The sequence below is a fragment of the Gobius niger genome, assembly GCF_951799975.1.
Source record: "Gobius niger genome assembly, chromosome: 16".
NCBI classification, from domain to species: domain Eukaryota; kingdom Metazoa; phylum Chordata; class Actinopteri; order Gobiiformes; family Gobiidae; genus Gobius; species Gobius niger.
In genome coordinates, this window is record NC_136867.1 from 20305411 (window position 1) to 20317391 (window position 11981).

General features: G+C 41.6%; 1 protein-coding gene across 1 annotated transcript; it reads right to left on the minus strand.

Moving 5' to 3' along the window:
- Positions 1 to 5969: 5969 nt before the first annotated feature.
- Positions 5970 to 11275, minus strand: LOC306976181 (endophilin-B1-like). The gene is made up of 10 exons (XM_079574070.1): positions 10537 to 11275; positions 9875 to 10016; positions 9206 to 9334; positions 8661 to 8794; positions 8493 to 8585; positions 7875 to 7958; positions 7752 to 7775; positions 7085 to 7174; positions 6804 to 6904; positions 5970 to 6596 (listed from the first exon to the last, which is right to left on the minus strand). The coding sequence occupies exons 1-10, from the start codon at positions 10591 to 10593 to the stop codon at positions 6032 to 6034; spliced, it is 1419 nt and encodes a 472-aa protein (XP_079430196.1). The 5' UTR covers positions 10594 to 11275; the 3' UTR covers positions 5970 to 6031.
- Between the last annotated feature and the right edge of the window lie 706 nt (positions 11276 to 11981).

Consider the following 11981-nt stretch of genomic DNA (forward strand, 5'->3'; position numbering starts at 1 on the left):
AATGGTTTTTTAGAGCCTTCTATGTAGTTATGTAAATAGCTGAAGGATTGGCCCAATAGTTTTTTTCATAAAGATGTCTGTATTGATAAAATCTGATTTGTGTAACCCCTTGTGTTTTGTCCTCAGTGTTGTGAGTTCAAATCCAGGCTTTGACCCATTTGTAGAATGTCTCGCCTTGCTGTTCATCTCCTTTCACCCTGAAGTGTCCTGTCTGCAGCCCCAAACAAAAGTCCTTAAAAAAGAAAAGGAGCAGACTTGTCTATGTATCTCCACAGAAGATTTGCCAAACAAGAAAGTCCCTGGTTTGATTTCCAGGCCGAGTGAAGGGTTTGTGTGGGCAGACTGGTTTCCCACGTCGCCTAAGAACATGCAGAATTGGTTAGTCCTAATGGAGCACTGCACTGCGGTTCCCCACAAGTTACACCCCAGTGGAATTATTTGGAGGGTGGACAAATTTCTCTATATGGGGCAACCAGGTGCAAGGGTATAAAAGCAACAACAAAAAAAGTAGTAGTATTATTATCATCAAGTAAGTAAGTAAGTTAGTGCTTTATTTGTCTTTATACAACTGTAGAACAATATTGTGTTCAGGTGTTTTTGGAGGTAGAGGAAACCGTAGCACCTGGAGGAAACCTGGCTGACTGCCTTCAGTGACCCTTTGATCCTCTGAAATGGTGCAGCGCCTCCTGGGCCTGTCCCTGTTTCAGAGCGTGGTGTCCTGCACTGGTCAGCTCCTCCTTCCTCTTCCTCCTGCAGCTCCCTCCACTCCACAACACTCTTTCACCATCTTCCCGTTAGTCCCTTTTTTGTTTCCTGTATCGCCTCTTGTGGTGATGCCTCCACTGTGCTGCAGGTGTGGGGGGCTCTTAGTGCTTCTTCAGTGTTTCAGAAGACATTTGTAAGTCTCAATTGACTTTAGCTCATAAGTTAACTGTTTACTTTTATTAAGCTGCTTTCTTCAGGACCATTATGGACTCTGCACAAGAAAATCTGCTGAACCTCCACAAAAACACACATACGTCAGCACATACATCCAAAAATATCCAGCAAAACAGTGTGGAACACAGAAACCCCAAATGCAGTTCGCAGAAAAAGGCAAAAAAACGCAGCTGTACCAAGAGAGATGGAAGTTGCTGCTTGTTCACACGTCACCATTTATTTATTCAATATACAGGCCGGGCCTTTCTCAGTTCCGGTTTCCTCCACAACCAAAAATATGTACAATAGGATGAATAAGAGCATGCTTATGTGTGACTACAATCCATGTGTGTTCATTAAAATCCACTGACAAAATAATAAACAACTAAATAAGATCCATATAGTCCCAAGCTTATTTAAAAAACCCTGTCAAATATGAGAACATGCAGGATGTTTATATGATCTTTTGGAATTTCATTAAACAAATGACATTTTATTGTAGCCTGTTTGAAATGGAAAAACTGTGTCGGATACCAGAAATAATGTATAAACTCTCTAAGCCAGCTCTGCAGAATAGTTTCATGCCTCTTTCCTTCCTGCGTCACTGGGGAGCTCTGGGCAAAGGCAGAGAAAGAGAAGCCTGCTGATGGACAGGCCAAGCACAGGGGAGGATAAGAATAGGGTTTTTCAGACAGGAAGAGCAGTGTCAACCAAGGAATGGACAGGGGGTAATTTATTTTTTGTTTTGCTGAGCTGCAGGGAAAGTTAGAGGAATAAAAAGCTGTAAATGTAGGTTGATGATGGCTGTTATTATGACCTTATATAATGTTTAAAAAATGATCAGCTACGGTTAAACAAAACACCTAGCACCTAAAAGAGCTGTAAAAGTTGATATAAAAAGCAACCAATTTAAATAAGCTTCACATTACTTGAAAACGTAATATGTATCTTTGCATCCAACCATATCGCCCACACCGACTACACAAACACAGATCTTTCCAAACGCGCTTTCCAACTCTCTGTGTAATATTTCAACACTGCGTTATGGGCTGTAAAGTTGTGGTCGCGCTCGGCTTGTTTTTATTATTAACTCCGCAGACTCGTAAGGTTATAATGAGATGTTGTGGTGAATGAGACGTACCACACACGCACACGCGCCCTCATGTAGGAAGATCAGTGTTTCCCTGCGCCTCTGCGCCGCTCAAACGCTGTGCAGCTCGATATCCGTCGCTTCTGAGATATTGATCGTACTGTAAAGAGCCTGTAGTGGTTCAATAACACGATTAATACTGAATGCAGAGCGACGCCAAAGCTTAAACAACACACAAGAGTGGTCGACAAGAGTCCAGGAGACATTATATGACTCCACAGGAAACAAAAATGGGACAAACGAGGAGGTATCTGGGCAAGACTCACAGCTAAACCACACATGCCTTCTGTTGTTCTGGATAAGCTCTTCCCAGAAGAAAGACTGTTGTGGAGCGGAAGGAGCTGCACAGGCGGAAGAGGAAGGAGGAGGTGGACGAGCTGACCAGTGCAGGACACCACGCTCTGAAACAGGGATAAACCAAGGAGGCGCTGCACCATTTCAGAGGATCAGAGGAGACTGAAGGCAGCCAGCCAGGTATCCTCCAGGTGCTAAGAAATCCTCTACCTCCAAAAACATGCTGCTCAGCTTGGCCCACAGTAGTGTGGCACTCAGTCGCAGCGGCTCAGGACTAACACCTGAACACAATTTTGTTGTACGCGTGTACAATGACAAATAAAGCACTTACTTACTTAATAAAATAGGTTCCTTTGATGCAAGCTGATAAGCTTAAAAATAGCTATTATAATATAGCTCGTGAAAGAGACTAGACGCAAGTTGGTCATTTTATGCTCACTACTGCCACCTCAGGTCTTATGTGTAACTGCAGCTTCTATATTAAGCTCGTGCATGACGGCACTTCGGACTGAAATAACAACTTTTTGAGTGAGTGCAGGATTTTAGAGGCAGTTGTGGTGAACAGGTCAGGGCTCATTCTACACATTAGGACATGACTGGAACATGTAGGGGGAGGAAAATACTTCGTTTTAACATTTTTTTTAAACATTTTTAAGTCATGATGCAAACAATCTGCTAAGGCTGGTTCTCAAACATAACCCACCAATAACCACCTTATAGAAAATATCTGACCTTCCAAGTTCCACCCACAAATCAAGATCAAATTAGGATTAAACAGTCTGAAACAGGGGGGGCCAAAGTGCAGCCCAGGGGCCAAATGCGGCCCTCACGCTTCTAGTCGTATTGACACACATCACCCGAGATGGTACTCTTTACTTTCTAAGTGTAATAATTACAACTTCAAAGAATAACATATCATTGTGAGACAGAGCTGCTCATATTCCACCCCTAATATAAACAAAGGTGTGGGGAAACAGTTAAGCCCTCTCTTAAAAGTTGAATGTTTAACAGCATCGACTACGATTTGTGGCCCTCAGCGGCATGAGCATTTCAATATGTGGCCGTTGATGAAAAAAAAAGTTCGGACACCCCTGGTCTAAAACATCTAAAACAGACATAAATGGGCAAAACATATACAACATTTTGCCTAAACTGGACACCTAATTTAAATACATTACTGAAGCATACATGTAATAATCTCATTCAAATGAATAAAGTCTGTAATTGCAGATGGACCCTGTGTACCACCACGAGAACAACCGTGCTAAGTAGTAGATCACTGCACCCCTTGGTTGGGAAACACTGACATGGCTGTCCGGAAGTAAGATGATTAGATTAGTTATTTTAGCAGAGCTGACGTACTTACGTATATATAGCATATATCAAGCTATTTATACCTCGTAGTCACTCTACGTAATGTACCGTAGGCAATTTGATTTTGCCGTGAGTTTGCATGAAGCTCACGGACGACATCCCTCAAAAGAACAGTGGTCATGACATCACACTTGGCTTATTGATTTAATTATGTCCACATGTGCAGTTCAAAATCACACTGGCATCGGCTTTGACACGAAACTCAATGTTATACAGGTGAAATCTCTCTATGCACAGCGATGGTGAAAAGCATTTTTAGAGTTGACAACATTGGCAAAGCATCATTCGGCTAAACCCCAATCCCAAAATGAACGTTTGCAGATGGAAACTCGCCTCCATGTCACCAAAGGGGGTTGACAGAGTAATATGGAGGTTTTTGGGGTGTTGAGAGACCCACCCAGGCTAAATATATTGATATTTCCTGTAGACATGTTATTGCAGTAGGCCTTTTAGCTGCCACCTCTCGACTCGCACACAGGTGGTGTTTGTGTGTTTCAAATGAGACAGCATGACCTCAGCCTTCGGTAACAGGAGGCTGCGTTTTCACCTGCACGTATTTTAAAAGGTGCCACAGCAGCATGGGAAAACCGATGGTGGCAAAGACAGACAAGACATGCATTATTTAAGTTAGTAGAAATAAAGTGTGTTCAATAAATAAGATTATATCTGTAATTATATAAACATGTTTTCATTGGCCCCGTCAGTAGTAACGTTTTTTCACCAGTTTGAAATGTTCACCTTATGAAAATTCTTATATATCTACCTAGGCCTGAGCAGATACTTGAAATGTGCACATAAGAGTGTAACAAGGCCTAGATTTCAAAACCACAAATGTACAGCCTCATCATTGCAGTTTCTCCACATACAAGTTGCTACTCAACGATGGTCAATAAGTCTGTACAGCTACAAGTGTAAATGGCACAATACATTGATTTTCTTTCAATTCACGGCTATGTTATAAACACCTCGAGGCAGGCGGACCATATTTCAAAACAACATGAATAAGATGAGGATGTGGCTAAAAGAGCAGAAATACCCCGGCACTATTTCAAATGTCCACCTCACATTAGGAAGACTCCCTTTGGGATTAATTACACCGTACAGTCATGCCTACCTCTTTGCTACGGTTTGTCCATCATGCTACAACGCTAACAGGCAAACAAGTCCCTACTGGTTTGTGTTAGCAAACATGACAGTATTGGCATTGTATTCCGATAGGCTGCATTCACAATGACAAGAATTAGATTTTATCATTTCACATGGAGGGTGGGGATTCGTTGTTTATTTAAATATGTTACGATATATATATATATATATTTTTTTTTTTAGGGATTGGGTGAAAATACCATCTTAATCTCTTGTTAAGTCCTTTCAGCTGTCTTAAGTAATGATAGATTTTTTAAAGCCATACTGCGGAACATTACAACCAATAATAAGAAAAAATTATTTCAATATTGTCTCTACTGTACCAGGGGTGTCCAAACTATTTTCACTGAGGGCCACATAAAGAAAAATATACAAACCACTGGGCCACACTCAGTAGAGATCAGATACATAACTTCACCTCTATTGTATTAAAGTTAGCAAATTCAATAAAATGTTAACTGTGCTTTTTAATTGAATATGCTTAAAAGGGACTATACAGAGTGTAAAAATGTTAAAATGAAGTATTTTCCTCCCCCTACATGTTCCAGCAATGTCCTAATGTGTAGAATGATCTATTCACCACAACTGCCTCTAAAATCCTGCACTGTCACTCAAAAAGGTGTTACTTCGGGTCCAAAGTGCCATCATGCACAAGCTTAATATAGAACCTGCAGTTACAGGTAAGACCTGAGGTGGCAGTAGTGAGTATAAAACTGACTGACTTGCATCTAGTCCCTTTAAAGTTAAAAAACAGTCTCCATCACAGCTTTCTAGTAATGGATTTTCATTTTGCAGTTGGCCCGTGGGCCGTAGTTTGGACACCCCTGCTCTATACTGTTTCCAGTTGTTAATACTGCTGCCTATCTAGACTACAAGTAGACAAATATTAGGTTGCGTGATTTATATAACAAATAGTGGCTGTGAATAGCATGTTTGGTATCGCAAGCGTGGATGTTTTTCATAACTCCTGTGACATAGAAACAAATAACTATGAATGTTCCGCAGTGTGGCTTTAACATCGACCAGAAACGATGTCATAAACAATTGAAAGACTAATTCTCTCCTGCGCTCCACTTCAATGCTACAGACTCTTAAGAATGCGATGACGTCACGTGAATGCAACCTATTAAAAGTCTCTATTTGACAAGCTTATTCTGACTCCTTGACGTCTCCTTCACTTGTTGGCATCTGTGATTCCTCCTCTCCGTTGGCGATAAGGGAATTAGCCTCAGCGCCGTTCGTCATCTCGACTATACTGTCATTTATTTGCGGAGGCGTAACGTCGTCTTCCCCAGCGGCCTCTGATTCGTCGCTCGGTTCGTCGCTCACCGTGGTCGTGTCTGTCCTTTGCAGAGGCGAGACGTGTTTTCTTGGCTTCGGCTTTGACGCACCGTCGCCGTTAGAAGCGGCGGCGGGAGATTGGCTGTTGGATGCGGGACAGCGGGCGGTCGACTGGCTTTCTACTGAAGAAGTGTTGTTATTGTTAAAGTTAGAGTTGGATTGGCGAAGAAAATCAGTCCCATCATGAGGCGCATTTCCAGTTTCGGATTTAGGGGTCCAAGAGTCCTGGTCAAAATCCGGGATTCGATGGAGAACTATGGGATCGTCCCGGTTTGACCCGCTAAGCCCTCCTGAAACATTGTCTGTCGATGTCTGGCTGACTCCGTTGGTAATTGCCGACTGCCAGTTGTTGGAGCATAATACAGCGGGGATACTGTGATTAGGAGAAAATTAGTTTAGATTTCTCAGTCTTGATTGCGTTGGGAAATAAACCGCGGAGCTAAATTAACAGACTTTAAGCGACAACAGAGAAAAGCCATTTCTGAAACAATTTGGCGCAGTTTAAACAGTGCCTCGCAGCTCCAATAGACATTTATACAGGTGCTTGGTTGCAGCTACGTGATAATCACAGTAAACATACCTTCCCAGTTGTTTGTTGAGCTCTTGGGCAAGCTGGTTACACTCGTCAAAGTAGCAAGTCTGAGCCTCCACAAACTCATTTAGACTCTGCATGTGGTTTATCTGAAAATAAAAGGCCATAGAAACAATAAGCTGAAAATGGCAACACTTTATATGTTATTCCTCATTTACACTCAGCTAAACAAGGGGTATGATTATGATTACCATCTGATCTGACTGTAGTGGAGTAAGAAACAGGAAAAGAATGATGCCATACTATGTTTGTAGTTGTATAATACTCACATGTGTGTCCTCTAGTCCCGACAGAAGCCGCTTTGTCATCTCCGACTGTCGATCGAACAGGCTCTGGAAGATCCCCAGCTCCATCTCTGCCTACACAAACATGCTTTCAAATCACATTGCAACAGCAGTAGTCCCACAGTGTTTGAATGAGACGGGACAGGCGAAATTACTAGTGTTAATATGCAGGTTTGGGGTTGGATCAATACAACTGGATAATAGACCTTGTCACTAATATAAGTGATCAGGTTCAACATTATGGATCAATGAACAAATATAATCAGGCATAATCTGCCTTCCACACAAAATTGTCCCTAGATTACAGAAACAACTGAGCTTAGGTAAATACTAATGAGGTATGACGACTTTGAAAATCTCTACTAGTTTTACAGGAAATACTTTAAACTAAACAGAGGAATACTGCGGTGGCTATTCCCGTTTGAGAGAGGGGCCTCAGTGCATTTTCAGATTAAATCATTTGCAATATTACCAGCACTGTTTGCAGCTTTTCATTTGCATAAACAAAAGCCCACATCGTTTCTCTCAATAAAATGCAATTCTGGCTTCATTATCTGGCTCAGCAGAATAAACCGTCATGGCATTACCGCTGACACAACAGAAAATATTTCGATTCAGGAGATTGCGTGAATGTTATGTAATATGCACTTACTTGGGAGATTTCCTGAGCCCAAATCTTAATGAAAGATAGAGAGAAGGAGATTGTGAATAAAAAGCAGGAAGAGCACGATTGTGTTGGGTGATATGTGTCAAGCTGCATAAATGAACTACTCACCTTTAGCCATTTGACACGAATGAAGCTGAACATGTAGGAAACATGAGCCAAGTAGTCTACCTCCAGAGGATTGGAATTGAGACTCTGCAAAAAATAAAAGTACAGACTCAGCGGATATGTATTGATCTATTTGGAGTTTATAACAATAGGTTATGTTCATGTGACAACATTCAAAAGTTTGTGCAAGCTTTCAGTGTTCCAGAAACTTTATATTGTAGGTCATCCACCTCTTAAATCTGGTAGTCAAGCTGGTTGTAAAGAAGGGGGTTTACGCAGTTTGACCAGATGAGAGTGAAGAAACCTCTGAAAAGAGCCAAAATGTCTTCAACTCGACAACTTTGAAATCTCAATAAATGTATTGGACTCTAATCAACCGATAGATGGGTTTCAGGTTTCAGTCACTTGACGTTTTCCTGCTATAAATGACATTTTGAGGGCATTGATCATTCAAAAGAAATAATATTGTGTTTTGGATTCTTAATTACTATGGAAACGGTCCTCATATTTCATCACCCATGGATTATATAGGCCTAGCCATGTTATGACACACAACACTTATGACATCTGACATGTAATGGAGATCACAGTTTATTTCTATAGCTGTATATTCTTACGCACTCTGGCCTCCCTCTCGGCCTCGTGGGCTTTCCTCAGCCTGGTCTTGGCAATGTCCAAGTCCAGACGTTTGTTTGTTAATGTTCTTCGTTCATCCTGTTCAACCAGTTGAAAAGAAAAATGTAAGTAAGATCCAATAAGTAAAGTACAAACTTGTGTAGCGTGGGTTACCTGTATGACTCTGTACTCCCTGTCAGTGAAACTTCTAAGAGGCGTTAAAAAATGGATGTTGGTACTTTGGGCAAGCTTTTTCTCTGCTTCACCCAACTGCTTTTGTGTTTCTCCACATTTGACCAAAGCTGAACCTGTCGGGACAAAAAAAGGAAAAGAAAGTAGGGAACATGAGGTTTACTGTCGCAGTGGAGAAAAGTGTTAGATATGATGAGGGCTTTAGTTGAAAGGAAGGAAAAAAAAGAGAACTTAAATTCTACTGTTTATGACAAAAAGTCGATATTTCTTGATCTAAAAAATGTATTGGATATTTCTCCATTGTGAGATCAATAAAGGATTATCTTATCTTATGTGACATCACCTAGCAAGAAGTTAGGGAAGAGCAGTGAGAAAGATTCAACAATTATCAGGGTTGAGAATCGAGCTCACAACTCTGACTGAGGCCAATAATAAGCCAAAGTGTGCTGCAATCAAACGCCAATATTATGAAATATAGGGTTAGTTACTTAAGAGTGTGCATGGAGGAGGTTAAAATACAAACTCACCATAGGGCGTGTTGGAGCCCAGTTCCAGCCCGGCATTCGTCATGAGGTCTCCCAGAACCTCAAGGCAGCGGGGTCGCGGTGGAGAGCGCCATTCGAGCTGCTCATAAAGCCGCTCCTCCAACCGGGCAGCTATTCATAACAAATACAAAATCCGTATGTCATATGTAAAACAAGACCGTGTCAAAAGAAAAGCATGTCATTATAAACCCACTTAAGGCTAGTTCGCGTCTTGCAACGGTTGAAATTGGAGCCAGTTGCCCTTTGTTTATGACAAAAGTGCGCACTCATCCTGAAGCTGGCCGTGTCACACAGTAAAAGATTATTATTTCTGGCAGCTACATGGGTCCTTTAGTGGATAAACAACAGGCCGCGTCTGCTTATAATTCAATTGGCCAAGGTAATTGGATATAAACAGGCCTAATACTCATCTTAACAGGCCTAGGCAGAAGAAACCACCCATGAAATACATATTGAGGGCTGTTGTGCATCATATTAAGTCACAAAATTACAATATTCTAAAGTGCCTTCAACTAAAATACACATCCATTTCTTTTCGAGTATGTTACGGACTGTTAAATTTCAGCTGAGCTTAAAAGGAACATTGAGAGGTATGTTTTAATGATAATTGCTATGATATTTGGTAATTATGTGAAATGCTGTTCGGCTCACCAGTGCTTGGCTGCAGCAGGGCCTCTGTCTGGCTGATTATTTGATCAGTGTAAGTCTTAGTGGCGTCTGCTTTGGCCAGAAGTTGCTCGATGTCTGGCTCCAACTCAGTCTTGTCGGCCGCGCCAAGAGCTTCCCCCGTGTACTGAGGAAGAATACACAATTAGATTGATTTTATGCCGTGGCAAAGATTTACGACTTTAAAGAGCAACGCAATTGAACAGCTGAAAATTATTTAAATGATCTAACGTTACTCTCCAAACTCCTTGGTTCGTATACGAGTCAACCATAGACGTTACACAGAGCAATACCAACAATAAGAGCATAAGGGGGAGGGAGGTGGAGAGTTCAGCTTCCTTACAGCTTGGTGGATGAAACTATGCCTCAGTCAACTTCATCTTTATGCTAAAAAAAAATGCATGGAGAACTTAAAAAGTACCCCCTTCACCAATGTCACAAGGGAAAATGCACAACACATAACATTCTCTTCATCACCATACTGAAATAGGAAACACACCTTCAAATGAATGAATGAATTAGCTAAAGGGTTACAGCAGCAAACAACAACACTACGACTAGGCTACTCAAAGTCACCGTGTAATCCATAATCACACCAACTAGCATTTCGCCTCCTCTGATTTATTCAGCCAACACACTATTTTTACCTGGACTGCTCGGTTGATAAACTGCCCAGCGTCCACAGCCAGCCGCGTCAGGTCCATGTCAGCCTCCCCAAGGTCAGGAGCTCTCTCTGTCCGGGGGTGCTGCGTCCTCCCCGTCGGCTAACCAAGGACTGCCCGACCCTCCCTCCTCCGCTGCTGCTTCACCCTCGCAGCTAATGTCAACTAGCGGCTAACAACAACAACAACACGGCCATAGTCGCTGCTTTGACCCGTATTTATACTATCGGCCGTTCATGTGGGTCGTTGCCATAGATATCAGGGGTCGTTGCTAGGCTACCGCTCGACCCTCTTCCTCCATCCTCAAGACGCAGTCCAATTTTTTTTTTTTTTTTTTTTTTATCGTCAGAGGACTTTGACGTGAAAAAGATGCACCTGTCGTTTTATATTAGCGCCTTTTTCTTTCGCCCTGCCAAACATGACCCCTTTGCTTATATTAACAGCCGTCACTGCTTATTTGGTTAACCTAATAATTCATTTCATCCTTTTAAAACGTGTTCGTATGCTGCAAACATTAGCAACACGGATAAGCTAGCATCTTCCAAGGGTATTTAAAAGCGGGATGGATGTGACTGCATGCACTGACGCACTGTCTCCATTCACGCGAAGATTCGTTTGGATTTACTCTAATGTACAAGGTTTTATGAATCAAGACAAACAATAATCACGATGATCAATTTGCGCAGCAACATTTGATAACATGCTTCAAAGCTGCGCGCATTATACAGAAAACTGTGGCATGACACTCCCAAAATTAGCCATGTTCTAGCATGGAAAATAACAGCCTCGATGCTATTCTAAGGCTTGAGCGGCCATCCTACCTCCTATCCAAAGGCAAGTGGAAGCAGCAGCCAGGCATTGACGAGGAGGAGAACAGTAATGATGACAAACACAGTGAGATGCTGTGTATCCACACTCATGTCTGCATAATGCAAACCTAGCCTTACATAAAAAAAAAAAATACTGTGCTAACGATAAATGCCTACGGAAAATGGGTGTATCGTAGCTTTAGCGTCTCGAGCTGCTCGCTTTCCCAGGCTGACACTTGGCTGTAATCTGCGCTAGCGTTTATGTGAGGTGAGTGGATTGGCCCACTGCTCTTAAGCGAAGGCAGAAACATAGGATTAAAGCAAACCATCTGACCAAGCCTTCTGCTACTGTAAGTTGTACTAATAATAGATAAAAAAAAGAAAAAAGAAAAAAAAATGTTGTAAAAAGAAATGGAATTGCGTACTATTTACATACACTTTGCATTTTCTTCAAGCCATGAGAATGAGGCATGTTTAAAAATGCAAAATTTGAAAACAGTAATAAAAAGAATGGTCTAATAAACTGGAGTTGTTTATTATTGCAAAGGAACATGTAGAAAATGTGCTTCTAGAAAACAGAAGGATAAAACATTTACAACTCTGCGCCAAACTGGCATTAGT